Raw genomic sequence first — 16,346 nt, forward strand, 5'->3', positions numbered from 1 at the left:
TTAACATATCTCTCTCACCACTGGATAGATCTTCGAAACAAAAGTTGAATAAACAAACTATAGACATAAATAGACTCAAGGATAAGAATCATATGATCTCTCAATAGATGCAGAAAAAGCATTTAAAAAATACAGCATCCCTTTATGTTCAAAACACTAGAAAAACCAGGGATAACAGGTACATATCTCAACATCGTAAAGGCTATCTACATTAAGTCCCAGGCCAACATCATTATAAATGGAGAAAAATTGAAGGTATTCCCTCTAAAAACTGGAACAAGACAGTGATTCCCTCTTTAAACACTTCTGTTTAACATAATTCTTGAAACACTGGCCAGGACAATTAGACAGTCGAAAGAAATTAAGGGACATGTATAGGAAAAGAAGAATGTAAATTAGCACTATTTACTGACAATATGATTCTATAGCTACAAGACCCAAAAAGCTCCCCCACAAAACTTCTAGAACCAGTAAATGAATTCAGCAAAGTAGCAGGTTATAAAATCAACACCCATATATCAAAAGCATTTTTGTATATCAGTGACAAATCCTCAGAAAGGGAAACAAAGAAAACTACCCCATTTTCAACAGCCTCAAAAAAAAAAAAAAAAACTTGGGAATCAACAAAAGAGGTGAAGTATCTATACAATGAAAACTACAGAACCCTAAAGAAAGAAATCAAAGAAGACATTAGAACACGGAAAGATCTACCTTGCTCTTGGATAGGCAGAATTAATATTATCAAAATGACCATACTTCCAAAAGCACTATACAGATTTAATGCAATTCTTTTAACAATTCACACATCAAAATCCCAATGGCATTCCACATAGAAATAGAAAAAGCAATCATGAAATTCATCTGGAAAAATAAGAGACTCAGAATAGCTAAAGCAATCCTTAGCAAGAAGAGTAAAGCAAATGGCATCACTATACCAGACCTTAAACTATACTACAGAGGAATAGTAACAAAAACAGCATGGTATTGGCACCAAAAACAGACTGTTAAACCAATGGTACAGAATAGAGGACACAGAGAATAACCCACAAAATTACCATTATCTTATATTAGACAAAGGTGCCAAAAACATGCATTGGAGAAAAGATAGCCTCTTCAGCAAATGGTGCTGGAAAAACTGAAAATACATATGCAACAAAATGAAATTAAACCCCTATCTCTCACCATTCACAAAACTCAAAGTGGATCAAGGACCTAAGAATTAAACCAGAGGCTCTCTGTCTAATAGAAGAAAAAGTAGGCCCTAATCTTCATCATGTGGGATTAGGCCCCAACTTCCTTAATAAGATACTTATAGCACAAGAATTAAAACCAAGAATCAATAAATGGGATGAACTCAAACTAAAAAGTTTCTTCTCAGCAAAAGAAACAATCTGTGAGGTGAATAGAGAGCCTACATCTTGGGAGCAAATCTTTAACAACTCACACATCAGATAGAGCACTAATCTCTAGGGTATATAAAGGACTCAAAAAGGTAAACACCAAAAAAACAAATAACCCAGTCAATAAATGGTCCAAGGACATGAACAGACACTTCTCAGAAGAGGATAATCAATCAACAAATATATGAAAAAATGTTCATAATCTCTACCAATTAGAGAAATGCAAATCAAAACTACTCTAAGATACCATTTCACTCCAGTGGATGGCAGCTATTATGAAGACAAACAATAATAAGCATTTGCGAGGATGTGGGGAAAAAGGCACACGCATACATTGCTGGTGGTACTGCAAATTGGTGCAGCCAATATGGAAAGCAGTATGAAGATTCCTTGGAAAACTTGGAATGGAACCACCATTTGACCCAGCTATCCCTCTCCTCAGTCTATACCCAAAGGACTTAAAAATAGCTTATTACAGGGACACAGCCACATCAATGTTTATAGCAGCACAATTCACAATAGCTAAACTGTGGAGCCAACCTAGATGCCCTTCAGTAGATGAATGGATTAAAAAATGTGCCATATATATACACAATGGAATATTACTCAGCAATAAAAGATAATAAAATCATGGCATTTGCAGGTAAATGGATGCAGTTGGAGAAGATAATTCTAAGTGAAGTTAGCCAATCCCCCCCAAAACAAATGACAAATGTTTTCTCTGATATAAAGTGACTGACTCATAGTAGGGTAGGGAGCGGGGGAACATGGGAAGAATAGACAAACTCTAGATAGGGCAAAGGGGTGGGAGGGGAAGGGAGGGGGCAGGGGGTTAGCAAAGTTGGTGGAATGTGATGGACATTATTATCATGTATGAAGTACATGTATGAAGACATGAATTGGTGTGAACATACTTTATATACAGTGATATGAAAAATTGTGTTCTATATGTGTAATAAGAATTGTGATGCATTCCATTGTCATGTTTAAAAAATAAAAGCAATAAAAAAGAACAACAGTTATCCTAAAAGGCCTGTAAGAGTGAATGACCTCTCCCAGCTGTTAAAGACCTTCCAGGATTCACAGAATGGTCAAGACCTCATTAAATCATTGTAGGGCACTAACTTCCCCATCCAGTTTCAGTTGTTTTACTGTAAGCACTGATTCTCTAGGGAAAACACTAGAAACTTCACACTGAGCATCAGCCTGTTCCTCAAGGACAATTAGCCTGTCCAGGTGTACTTCTGATTGTCCAGTTACCAAATTTGCTGCCTATTCCTGGCCATTTCAACAGAAACAGCACTTGCTAAAAAGTGATAACCATGCTTCATCTGCTGTGGATATGACTAGTTAGGCTAATTCTCATTTTTGTTCTGCTTAGAAGTAAGGAGTAACTTCATGGAGGTGCTCAGAAATATCATGGCATCCTTGGAGAAAGAGAAGTGCTGTCTCTCGTGAAATCTTGCAAAAAGGTTGCAAAAGTAAATTATGTTGTCAAATGATCACCCATATTAAAAGAAAATATCAAAATTAGCAATATAAAGTAGGCTAAAGACAAAGATCTGCTCCTGACAGCCTTGCTAATTGTACTCACAATACATTTTTCCTTGTATCAATGTCACAAGATTAGAACTCTGCTTCTCAATCTAGGACACTGGAGGTACAAAATTCACTGAAGGTAAAAGAAAAAAAAATGATAATAGTAGGGGGGAAAACAGCAGTCAACACTTTTTTTTTTTTTTTTTTTTTTTGGTGCTGGGGATTGAACCCAGGGCCTTGTGCATGCAAGGCACATACTCTACCAACTGAGCTATATCCCCAGCCCAGCAGTCAACACTTTTATGATCATTATCCTTCCAGACTTTCTTCTGGATGTTTCTTTATCAAATAGCTACTTGATTATTCTGTCTTTAGGAATAAGAACAATACTATATTGGGACCCTATGTGAGAAAAATTCAGTATCTGATCCCGCTACCAGCTTCTCTTCAAAGTCTGGATGTCCTGACCTGATGATATATATAGATCAACACTTCAGCTTGTTTTGTAACATTACTGTATCCTAGGAACATCATATATGCTGTGAACTGAACTGCGAACACCCAAATATGCATGCAAAAGTTCTAACACTCAATGTTATGTTATTTGGAGACAGAGCCTTTGGGAGGGATTAGGCTTAGATGAGGTCATGAGAGTGGAGTTCTTAAAATGGGATTAGTGTCTTTATAAAACCAGAATTTATTCTGTCTTTATCCACCATGTGAGGAAGAAGCAGCCTTCTACAAGCCAGGAATAGGGCCATCACAGTGAATGTTGTCTTATCTTGGAATTTCCAGCCTTCAGAACTGTGAGAAAGAAATGTCTGTTTAAGTCACCCAGTCTGTGATATTTTGTTATGATGGCCCAAGCAATAAAAAAAGACAATGTTGAATGAAGCTTGATTCTGTTTCTTAATTGTTTATTAAAGGACAGACTGGGAAAGAGAATTGGGAAGAAGGAATAAACAAAAAACAAATCCTGACGAATCTGAAGTTACTGCTTTAAGGGTTTTAAAGGAGAGGGGGCAATCTGGCACTGAAAGTGCTGTGTTTTTCAGAATCTGCCTCATCAGTGCAATTTGAGAACTGCAGCTGTGAGCTGAATATGATCCTCTTAGACTTTGGGATCTGTCTTTCTGAATCTGAATTTTTTTAAAAAACTAATATTCTTATTAAGTGAATATATGCTTATTTCAAACATCCAGACAACACTGGTTCCATATCTTGATATGCAATCCCCTTACAACAATCATCTCATCCCAGAAACAACCTTTGATGGAGATTCTATTTCTATGCAATGAGATGAACACAAGGAGCTGACAACTTTTAAAGATTATTGTCTGGGGGCTGGGGTTGTGGCTCAAGCGGTAGCGCGCTCGCCTGGCATGCGTGTGGCCCGGGTTCGATCCTCAGCACCACATACCAACAAAGATGTTGTGTCCGCCGAGAACTAAAAAAAATAAATAAATATTTAAAAAAATTCTCTCTCTCTCTCGCTCTTTCCTCTCTCACTCTCTCTTTAAAAAAAAAAAGATTATTGTCTGGATCTACATCATTCCTATGAGACAAACATAAGGCATAAAACTTTAAGTTTCTATTAGTATTCTCAACTTTACAGGATAAGGAGGACATAATAAGAATTCAGCCCAAATTTCAGAGTGACTTCTCAGAATATAAATTTGATTGAACTCAGAATGCTCAGATTCCTTATACAGTTCTGATATTTCCAAACACCTAAACATAGAGTCTGTTCCAAGGGGTCCATTAATCTGTCCTTGCTTTCAGGCTCCTCAGCTCCATTGTGAGCCAAATGCTGTCTGTGTTGAGATCCTGAGGGTCCTCCTGAACTATAAATTCTTTTCCTCTAAAGGCATCCAGATCTGTTGCACTTTGGTGCTGGCAACTGACCTGAACAGCAGTCTCTCACATGTTCAGGATCCAAAGACAGAAAATGATCTACAGTAATATACAGGGCATATGTGGGGGGTCTATCACTAACTACTGGTTTCTAGATGTGTTGAGAATTTTCATTCTGATAGCTGGGCATGGTGGTTCATGCCTGTGATTCCAGCAACTCAGGAAGCTGAGACAGAAGGATTGAAAGTTTGAGGCTAGCCTCAGAAACTTGGGGTTGGGAGGCAAGACCTTCAGCAACTTAGTGAGACCCTGTCTCAAAATAAAAAAAATAAAAGTAAAAAAGGTCTGGGGATGAAGCTCTGTAGTAAAGTGCTCTGGGTTCAACCCCCAGATATCAGAAAAAAAGAATTTTCATTTTGGTTCACCAATGATACTCTGAGTAATTTTGCATTATTGATTTTGCTTCAATGTGTGTCTTCATGATAGTGGATTGTTCAGTACTCTCAATATAGTAAGCCTACCCAAGGATGATAAAGATTCTTGTCCTGATCATGGACACTATAACTCTTTGAGGTTGATGACAGGAAGGAAAATGAGAAAATGATCAGAAAAAAGAGACAGGAGAGTTCCTGATATCTGGTGACAGACTTTAAGACTCCTGGAAAGTTTGCGATAGGCTTCGCATTTTCTGTAGCCACAAGTTTCTACTGATCCCAACAAAAATTTCTAAATTAAAGGTCTTACAAACGTTACGAATGTTATAGAGACCTCTGATGTGGGTAGTTTTTGTTCTGCCTCCTCTGATTTTCTTCAGCAGAGATTTTAGTAGAGATTTTCTGAGTTTCTTTAGTAGAGTTCTATTGGGCAGGAACTATTGTAGTTACAAGGAGATCTCACACAGCTTTCAGGTAAAAGTCAGTGTCCTAGAATTTGTAGTGAGTTGATGGAGTCACTGTTCAAGCTGTTTAGGGAACCCAGGCCATATAGTCTTAACTGTATGTTTCAGTTATAGAATTACCATTTAGTTCATACTGATCTAGAGGACTTGGAAACTTAGGATGCTTTTATAAGATGGAGAAGAATGTGGAAGTAGGGGTCAGGTTGAGAGCGTCAGATAATTGTGCATGGTCACAATTCCTAGCACAGATCATGGTACTTCTTCTATGACTAGCCCATCTTTTTTTTTTTTTAATGTGTGTGTGTAAAAAAATTTTTTTATAATGTTTCACTGCAGTTATTGACAGATTTGAGGTAAAACTATTGAGTCTCTTAACAGTCTTGCTTTCATATGGACCTAGCACAATATGAAAAATGGTATGATTTCAAGAGATAGATATTAGTTGCAGAGATATAAAGATTCTTATGTACACTACTTTCTTTTTTTGGGGGGGGGTTAATTGCTTTTGTTTTTAAATACATAACAGCAGAATGCATCACAATTCTTATTACACATATAGAACACAATTTTTCATATCTGTTTGTATATAAAGTATGTTCACACCAATTCATGTCTTCATACATGTACTTTGGATAATGATGTCCATCATATTCCACTATCTGTTGAGGCTGGCCTCAAACTTTCAATCCTCCTGTCTCACCATCTTTGCTAACCCCCGCCCCCTCCCTTCCCCTCCCACCCCTCTGCCCTATCTAGAGTTTGTCTATTCCTCCCATGCTCCCTCTCCCTACCCAACTATGAGTCAGTCACTTTATATCAGAGAAAACATTTGCCATTTGTTTTTGGGGGGATTGGCTAACTTCACTTAGAATTATCTTCTCCAACTGCATCCATTTACCTGCAAATGCCATGATTTTATTATCTTTTATTGCTGAGTAATATTCCATTGTGTATATATATGCCACAATTTTTTAATCCATTCATCTACTGAAGGGCATCTAGGTTGGCTCCACAGTTTAGCTATTGTGAATTGTGCTGCTATAAACATTGATGTGGCTGTGTCCCTGTAGTATGCTATTTTTAAGTCCTTTGGGTATAGACTGAGGAGAGGGATAGCTGGGTCAAATGGTGGTTCCATTCCATGTTTTCCCAGGAGTCTCCATACTGCTTTGCATATTGGCTGCACCAATTTGCAGTATGACTGGCCCATCTTTGTGGGACGTGGGAAGTAGACGATGACCTGACAGGTAAGAAAAACTACTTATTTTAAGACATTCTTTTATATGTAGTGAACATAGTGATCTGTTAGTGAAGCAGCTCAGGAGATGGGATACTTGTGACTTAGATTTTCTACTGAATGGTCCTTTTACTATTCCCTGGTCATCTGCATTTTCAAGTCTGAAAATTCACTGAATCTTCTCAGGCTACAGGAACAACTGTATGTTTTATAACTTTGGGCAAGTGACTTTCTAGATCCAATTTTTATTATCTGATAACTGGGAATAATAAAATGTACCTCTTAGGTGCATTAAGAAGACTAATTAAAAAGAAACTATATTTGTAAACACCTATAAAACATAGATAATCTATGTTGACATTCATATTACTATTTTAAATTTCTTTTTTTAGTTGTAGATGGACAGAATACCTTTATTTACTTATTTTTATGTGGTGCTGAGGATTAAACCCAGTGCCTCATACATGCAAGGCAAGTGCTCTGCCACTGACCCACAATCCCAGCCCTCATACTACTATTAAAATATTATTAGTATAGCCAGGCATGGTGGCACAAGCCTGTAATCCTAGTGGCTTGAGAGGTTGAGGCAGGAGGATTTTAAATTCAAAGCCAGTTTCAGCAATGGCGAGGCACTAAGCAACTCAGTGAGACCCTGTCTCTAAATAAAATACAAAATAGGGCTGGGGAGGTGGCTCAGTGGTTGATTGTCCCTGAGTTCAATCCCTAGTACCCTCCAAAATTATCAGTATAGACAAAAAGATACATTGTTTCTCTAATGAAATATATTATGGAGACATACAATTTTAATTAGCTAATGTGGAAATTTAAATTATTCAACCCAAATGAACACAGAAACAAAATTATTCTCTGTAGAAGATACTTTTAACTCACCTTAGTTGCTTCATTGATGATTTGGAACCTGGTGCTGTCTTTTTCTGTTGTGACTGAGTCTAATAATGCCCGATAGGTAGAATTCTTGGAGAGCTGTTTTTGACGCCTATCAATATGAAGTATAAAGATGTGTGAGGACTATTTGTGATTGGCAGCATCCAATAGAGTATATTAACATGTAAAAGTCATTAAAATACATTATGAAGCTGAGAGTAGTAGCTGACACCTGTAGTCCCAGCAACTCAGGAGGTGGAAGGATCATGAATTCAAGGTCAGCCTGGGCAATTTAGTGAGATTCTCGGCAGATTAGTGAAACCCTGCTTCAAAAGGAAAAACAGAAAGAACTTGGGATGTAGTGCAGTGGGGTAAAGCGACCATGGGTTCAATCCTTAGTACCAAAAAAAAAATTCACTGTGTTATTAAGTGAACAGGGCGTAGTATTAGTACTCTCATAAAGTATTAAGGGTACTACATATTATTTGAGTACTAATAAAATTATTACTAATAAGAATATTAATGTAATTTTTCAATATAACATCCTTAATTTGCTTAAGGATTGCAATTTGTCTCCTTTATTGAGCAAGTGGGGTAATTTTCAAAGATGACATTTATGAGTTTGTTCATGTCCTACTCTCTTTTCATGAAATAAATCCTTTAGTAGCAATTGAATAGATTCTAGTAGAAATTCATCTAATGGTTTAACAAGATGACCAGGCATATCCTATGAATTACTGTGAAGTGGATTTTTGCACACGTAGAATCTAGAGTGTATCCTGAGACTAGAGAGTATCAGTAGACAAACCTTCCTATAATTGAATTCCTATAATTGTCAACACTGCTCATGCGAAGAATACATAGTGGAAGTAAGCTACAATGTAATATGAATCCTATAAAATAACACCTAGTGATGATGAGCTGGCTACAACAATTCCTATAAGATGTTCAATGGTAAATAGGAAAATAAATACAAGGGTTTATAGTATTATAGGAGATCATTTAATGTTTCCGTTGTGTGTGTTGCTAGTCAGCTAAAGACTTTAACCCCTGTTGGAATGGAGATAATTACAGAAGCTAATGTAAAATATGCTCAGGTATCAATATGTATTCCTATGGTAATTATGTGATAGGTTCAGAAAATAAATCCTAAGTAATCAATAGATATATAGCTCACACGATTCGTATATAACCAAAGGCTTCTTTTTTTTCCCTGAATAATAAGTAATAATATGTGAAATAATTCCAAATCCAGGTAAAAAAAAGAGTATATACTTCTGGGTGTCCAAAGAATTGGAATAAATGTTCATAGAGGATTGGGTCTCCTCCTCCAGCTGGGTCAGAGAAAGTTATATTGAGGTTTTAGTTAGTGAGAAGCTCAGGAATTTCTGCTTCTAGTACTGGGAGGGAACTAAATAATAGTACTTCTGTAATTAGCAGTAATCCGACAAATAATGGTGTTTGCTATCAATGTAGACTTCCCTCTAAGATACCTGTTCTGAATTAAAATTGTATACTTAGCAGCATAATTCACAATAGCTAAATTATGGAATTAATCTAGATGATCTTCAGTAGATGAATGGATAGGGAAACTTTGGTATATATACACAATAGAACATTACTCAGCCTTAAAGAAGAGTGAAATTATGGCATTTGCCAGTAAATGGTTGGAGTTGGAGTTGTCATGCTAAGCAAAATAAGCCAATCCCACAAAACCAAAGGCTGAATGTTTTCTTCGATATGAGGATGCAGATACATAATGGTGATTAGGGGCGTGGGAGCATGGGAGGAACGGAGGAACTTTAGATGGGGCAAAGGGGAGGGAAGGGAAGGGAGGGTGCAAAGGGGTAAAAATGATGGTGGAACGAATTAAGACATTCCACCATCATTTAAGATCATGTAAGACACGAATGGTGTCAAAATACTTTGTGCAAAACCAGTGTAAATTGAAAAATTGTGCTCTATATTTGTAATACGAAATGAATTGCATTCTGCCATCATGTATAACAAATCAAATAAATTTTTTAAAAATGGTATACTTTCCTGGGTTGGGAATGTAGCTCAGAGCTTGCCATTAAAAGTCTTTGTGTAGCATGCATGAGGCCCTATATTTATCCCTACAAAGACAGACAGACACACACACACACAAATTTTTCTTCCTCTATAGAGTGAATAAATTAGAAAGTTAAATTATATAAAACACTTTTTTATTATTTGTTTCAGGATCACATAAAAGTAGATAGCAAAAAACAAAGATTTTAAAGACATCTTTTTGAGGCTCTGGGGAAACAAATGATCTCATAGAATAGTGATGGGAGTATAAAATAGTACAATCTTGGTAGAGAAAATCTGGTAGTAGTTACCACATTTCAAATGCACTTACACTTTAAACCAATAATCCCATTCCTAAAAATCCATCCTTTAGATATCTTTCAGTGCTATTATAGCAAAACACTGAAAACAACCCAAGGATCTAGCAAGAGGAGACAAATGAAATAGTGTATCTAACCATGGAATACTATGCAACTACAAAAATGGAGGAAATTCTCCAAGTACTCAAGTCAAGGTTCTTTAGAATAAACTATAAAGCAGAAAAAAAAAGATATATAGAACAGTATATGCAGAGATTAATTTGGTCTGAGAAAATGGGTGAGGGGCTGGAGTGATGGCTTAGTGGTAGAGCGCTTGCCTAGCATGTGTGAGGCACTGGGTTTGATTCTCAGCACTGCATATAAGTAAATAAAAATAAAGGTTCATTGACAACTAGAAAAAAAAGAGGGTGATGTAAGAATATGTACCTTTACAAAAAGAACTACTGGAATAAATAATAAATTAATAAAACTAGTCACTGACAGAGACAAGGTGAGGCATAGGGTGGAAGCGGACAGCAGTGGGAATAACACTTTTCAATGTGTATCTTTTTATATTACTTTTGAACTACATGAAAGTGTTATCTATTCAGACATGAAATTTTAAAATTAGTTTAAAAATTTAAATAGTGGTAAGTATATAGAGGTAAAAGTCTGAAGAATTATTTTTTTAAATTTATTTTTTAGTTGTAGTTGGACACAATACCCTCATTTTACTTTTATTTATTTATTTATATGTGGTGCTGAGGATCAAACCCAGGGCCTTGCACATGCTAGGCAAGTGCTCTACCGCTGAGCCACAACCCCAGCCTTGAAGAATTCTTTAATCATTACATTTCCTAATTGATCCTTTCCTTAGAAAGCCTATCGATTCTCAAAAGTTAATAGCATTAATTTTAAAATATTGTCAGAATTTTTAATTAAAATTTTTTTAAAAAAAATTTTTAATTAAAAATTTTTTTTTGTGGTACTGGGGATGGAACCCAGGCCCCTCTGCATATTATGCAAGTATTTTACCACTGAGCTGCACCTCCAGCCCTTTAATTAATTAATTAATTTTTTTGAGACAGGGTCTCACAAAGTTGCCCAGGCTGGCCTAGAACCTCTTGCTTCAGCCTCCCAGGTAGCTAGGATTATAGGTGTGTGCCTCTGCATTTGGCCAGAAATGTTTTGATCAAGGTAATATATTTACTTTCCTTACCTGTAGAAAGCAATCTTGCTGCAGTCTCTGAAAACATTTTTATCCACAGCTTCTTCTTCAACACTAAATGAAAAGACATTTTAAGAAATGTATTTTACATAGTGTTTGTGAATCCAATTTTTGTACCTTCTCTAACTATAGTATGAAGATGCAAAATAAACCTTTGGAGTCTATTGTGCAATGCAAAATTGTTTCACAACAACTTCATGTAATACAATTGCATAAGTGTTGCAGAACTAATATCCTTCTGTAAAATATCCAAATTGAACAACAAAACATCAAGTTCTGGGATTATTCTGAAAGCAAAGGAAAAATGGCACTGTCACTTATGAGGAAGGGTTCTTTTAAAATTATGACTACAACAGTAAAATCTGAAAGAGCAAAGAACAAAACAAAACCCTCCAAGACAAATGAAAATTAAACAAAACAAAACAAAACAAAAGAACCCAAACACACACAAAAATAAATTGGCTGGGCACAGTGGTGCATGCCTATAATCTCAGAGGCTGGGGAGGCTAAGGCAGGAGGATCATGAGTTCAAAGCCAGCCTCAGAAATTTAGTGAGGTGCTAAGCAATTCAGTGAAACCCTCTCTCTAATAAAATACAAAATAGGGCTAGGGATGTGGCTCCACTTAACCACTGTTAAGTGGCCTGGAGTTCAATCCCTGGTACCCAAAAACAAAAATTAAAAAAAAAATTAACAACAACAACAACAAAAACACCTACTCACCTATTTAATCAACAAAATATTTTCAGAATATATTTAAAATTTTTTTTGTTTTAGTTGTTGATAGACCTTTATTTATTTATATGTGGTGCTGAGAATCGAACCCAGTGCCTCACAAAACCCAGTGCCAGGCAAGTGTGCTACTGCTGAGCCCCAGCCCCAGTCCACCAAAATATATTCTTACTGGGTGTTGGGCTCTGGACAAGATAGGAAGGAAAATGTCCATACTTTCTGTAAAAGCCTAACTGGGAATCACAATATAACCTGACAAATGCTCTGAGAGGTATTGCAAAGTGCTAGAATTAGAAACAATCACAGAAAGAGAATCTTTTGCTTTTTAAGATGATGATGATGATGACAATCCAGAAGTAAATGTTCTTTTTCTAAAATATCTTTATTTATTTGTTTATTTTTTTATATGATGCTGAGGATGCCACCAAGTGCCTCATGCATGTGAGGCAAGCACTCAACCACTGTTATAACCCCAGCCCCAGAAGTAAATGTTCTTTAAAACTAAATTTCCAGAAGAAACGTTTCTGGAATAAAACATGAACAAGATGTACACTGCTATTTGAGTATGGGTATTTAATTTAGTCTTCATCTGATTAAAACAACTATAAAAACAAAACATTAGTTTTCATGCAGAGTGTGGCTGTATACTCTGTAGTCAGTTTGTCCATGATTTTTTTTGGACACCAACTTCAAAAAATGAAAACATATATACCCTTAATCCTTAAATATACACTTAGTTCTACTAAAACATTCTCTTTATCACGAAGTAATTAAATCTTTCATTGAACTCAGCTTTTGTCACTGCTTCACATTTGAAGTAGCAGCTCTGGAATGACATAGAAGGAGGGTATAAACTTAACTTGGAAAGCAACATGCTTAAAATTCATATGTTAAGAGTTATATGTTGGCAACTTTTCCAGTATTAACCATCCTGTATTCAACCATCCTGAAAATATATTGAGGCTATTTACATTAGCCAATTCCCTCAAAATTGAGTAAAAATGATAAAGCACACAACCTAATATTCAAATAAGAAATGCATATATATATATATATATATATATATATATATTTTTTTTTTTTTTTTTTTTTCCCAGTAAAAACTTCAAAACCAGAAGGCTCTTTTCAAGGTACTTTCAGTCCTCCCTGGGGTCAGTGCCTGCAAGAGCACTTGGTCTTTACCTGATTTCCTCTTCCCCAGCTGCTTCCATAACTTCTCTGTCAATCCAACTGGCTCTCAGCTCTCGGGTCACGGCCTAGGGCGATCTTTATAAAAAGCCGTCTTTCTAAAATTATGACCAGCACTTCACCATCGTCAAGTTTCTGGTAAATGGAGTCTCCCCAGATTCTCAAGGAATGACAAATATTGGCTCTTGCTCCTTGGATTTTTCAAACGCAACTAGCGTTTCTACAGGTATTATCGTGGCAAAATTTTCCTGATTATGGGTGAATGATGAGGACCGTGCTTTCATTAGAAACCGAAACTGTTTGCAGTGGAGAAGGCGTGTATACAATGACTCCTGGAGGGTAAAAAACAAGATCGTGAGAACCAGGAAGCACCGAGACGGCCTCCAGATTGGAGCAAAGCTGCTGCAATTTTCTCTCAGTGGCAGTCATGCTAAAATACTGAAAACTGATGCACTCTTTTCCCGATTTTAGTTTGAAAGAGAAGTACCGGCGAGATCTTTACTGGAAGCTGATTGTCCGGCCAAACTCCTGTAGCTGAAAAAGGCTCTTTTAAAGATTTTTTTAATTATACCATCCAGCTAGGAATCGCTTCTACTACACGAGTGCCAAATCCCAGCCTTTGCTTAAACAGGTCCCAAACGGGACAACTCGCTAAAGGACGCCTATCAGGCAACCAGAATTACCGCTTCTCCAGACTTCGGACCCCGTTCGACTCAGAAGGAATGAGGGGTTAGGGCAAGAGGGAGGAGGGGAGAGCCGAACGCTGCAGAGCAGAAGCCGGACGCCTGAGTGGCTATGGGAGATCTTCTTAATCAAACCGACCAGGTTGCCACAGGACGACGCCTGCGCAATAGGTCCAAAGTCTCACACTAGATCTAGTAGGACTGTCAGAGCAGTGGCCTCTAGGTTGCAAAACAAACAAGCCCCACGAGGTTTTGAGGACCCGGATGATCCCGCCCTCAGAGCAGAGCCGGAAGAGGGCGGGACAAACCGGAAGGAGGTGAAATGCTTTCAGTAGACACTCCATGGCCGTGAAGATGGCGGCAGCTGCGTGGCTTCAGGTGTTACCTGTCATTCTTTTTCTTATGGGGCCTCAATTGTACCCATTGTCGCTTTTCGGCGTAGGGCTGGCACCCGTTTCTGCTGCCGACCGATCCAAGTGGCACGTTCCGATACCGTCGGTGAGTGTTAAAAGAGTACCGAGCGACTGAGCCTGGAGGAGCAAGAGGTGGGGCTACGGCGGCCCAAGGGGTTCATGAAGGTTCGGAAGAAGATTGCTTCCGAAGGGGTGGGATTCCGGGAGAGTCTGTGTAGCCGGCCCCCTGGGACCCACCTCCCTGGAGCGGAAAGCTGTTCTTGGTGGAATGGCTAGGTAGAAAGTCAGGGATACTTAAGCTGCGCAAAGGAGTAGTAGAACGGGTTCTCATTAGAAGGTAACAACTTTCAGTGCCTGACTTGAGAGAGATTTAAACTTGATATCAGATAGTGGTTTATTTTTCAGCTGAAGTTTTACAGAGTACAGTGAGCCCAAGTTAGGAGGGATGTGTAAAAAGACGTCTTCGTTTCTTTTTTCCTCTGCACTTTTTTTTTTTCTGGGTAATTCTGCTTTCAAAATGGTTCGGTTTTATTTTCACTTTAAATTGGTTATTCTAAGTTTTTCTAAGGTTAAGAATCCTTGGTATTTAAAAATCTATTTTCAACACTGGAATGACTAAAAATGAAAAAGAATTCTAAAATATAATTTGGTAAGGCTAATTTTTAAAATTTGGTCAATTAACTAGATAAATGGACTTTATCTGTTCCACCCACTTTTTAAAACTTCATTTTGTCCTTCATAGGACATAAACTAGATGCAGGCACGAAGTGCTAAAAAAAAAAAAAAAAAAAAAAAAGCATTAACTGTGTGAAAACCACATTGGCTTTTTTGTTTCATTTTGCTCAGCTCGCCCACTGTAAATTTATACAGCATACATTATAGTTTATATTCATTTGGTGAAGAACTTGTTCTCAATTTTAGGGTTTTCCTGTTTCTTTAATGATGAATAGTTAAGTTTTAGATTTAAATATAAGAGTGATTATTTGAGGCGGGACAACCGACAATGACACCTAACCTCTATTGGTTCTTCTCGGCATTGATCAGTGAGTGAAGGAAATGAGTTGATTATTGAGGGGTAAGACAAATGAAGATTTAGGTTGAGCTTCCTAGTAGCCTCCCTTCTTAATTCCTTGCTTTGTGGCCTGTGGGGAAAAATTGTGCACTTTGTGATCAAATTTCACTAAAGGAGAGACGTTACTATTTTTTAGTTAAGAAAACTAACTTGGGGGGAAAAGCTAATTTTAATATTTTATACTTTTAAGTAGCTATATTCTGTTGTGGGAATTGAAGTGATCTGATGCTAAATTTTCTTTTTTTTTTAAACTTTGCAGGGGAAAAATTATTTTAGTTTTGGAAAGATCCTTTTCAGAAATACCACTATCTTCCTGAAATGTGAGTTTTTGAATTTCATGAATTTTCTTGAGTTTTTGAAATTATAAGTGAAATTTCTAAGTTACCTATTTCCCACTTCTGATCATCTATTTGCAATGTATTTTTAAGTTCAAAACTTTGGTAGTCCAACACTATATAGGTATAAACATTTGGTATAACTAAGGTCCTTTCATTAAATACTATTCAGAATACTTGTGTGAACTTTATTTTCTTCCCTTGTTTTTCAGTTTATTATACATGAATATACACTATATGTTATATACAATAATACTTATTATATGTCATATACTCATTTATACTACATTAAATTTGTGTTGAATAAATAGTCTGCATATGTATAAATAGTTATGCATTACATATATAACATTCAGTCATCTCGGTTGAATTATATGTAATTATGTCAGTTGATTGCATAGGTTTTTAATCTGTTCTGAGTCATAGAGATATCAGTAATTTTACACTTGTATGCTGGTTAGATTTTTTTTTTTTAATGATTTTTTATTTTTATTTTTTGAAAGAGAGAGTGAGGAGAGAGAGAGAGAGAGAG

General features: G+C 36.7%; 2 protein-coding genes across 6 annotated transcripts in view; one reads left to right on the forward strand and one right to left on the reverse strand.

Moving 5' to 3' along the window:
• Positions 1–14,169, reverse strand: part of GANC (glucosidase alpha, neutral C) — a 77,578-nt gene extending 63,409 nt beyond the window's left edge. The window contains exons 1-4 of one of the 3 annotated variants that reach the window (XM_081289416.1): positions 13,995–14,166; positions 13,306–13,643; positions 11,384–11,446; positions 7,820–7,925 (exon numbers count right to left, since the gene is read on the reverse strand). In XM_081289416.1, coding sequence (XP_081145542.1) covers positions 7,820–7,925; positions 11,384–11,446; positions 13,306–13,334 — 198 coding nt within the window. In that variant the 5' untranslated portion in view covers positions 13,335–13,643; positions 13,995–14,166. Of the gene's footprint in view, positions 1–7,819; positions 7,926–11,383; positions 11,447–13,305 lie in introns of all 3 variants that reach the window. The other 2 variants (XM_081289415.1, XM_081289417.1) reach the window with 2 other exon arrangements.
• A 30-nt stretch (positions 14,170–14,199) lies between these two features.
• TMEM87A (transmembrane protein 87A) overlaps positions 14,200–16,346 on the forward strand; it is a 62,125-nt gene continuing 59,978 nt past the window's right edge. For all 3 annotated transcript variants that reach the window (XM_081289428.1, XM_081289426.1, XM_081289427.1), the window contains exons 1-2: positions 14,200–14,492; positions 15,739–15,799. In XM_081289428.1, coding sequence (XP_081145554.1) covers positions 14,337–14,492; positions 15,739–15,799 — 217 coding nt within the window. In that variant the 5' untranslated portion in view covers positions 14,200–14,336. The remainder of the gene's footprint in view (positions 14,493–15,738; positions 15,800–16,346) is intronic.

The sequence above is a fragment of the Spermophilus citellus genome, assembly GCF_964194105.1.
Source record: "Spermophilus citellus genome assembly, chromosome: 4".
In the NCBI taxonomy this organism is placed as follows: Eukaryota; Metazoa; Chordata; class Mammalia; order Rodentia; family Sciuridae; genus Spermophilus; species Spermophilus citellus.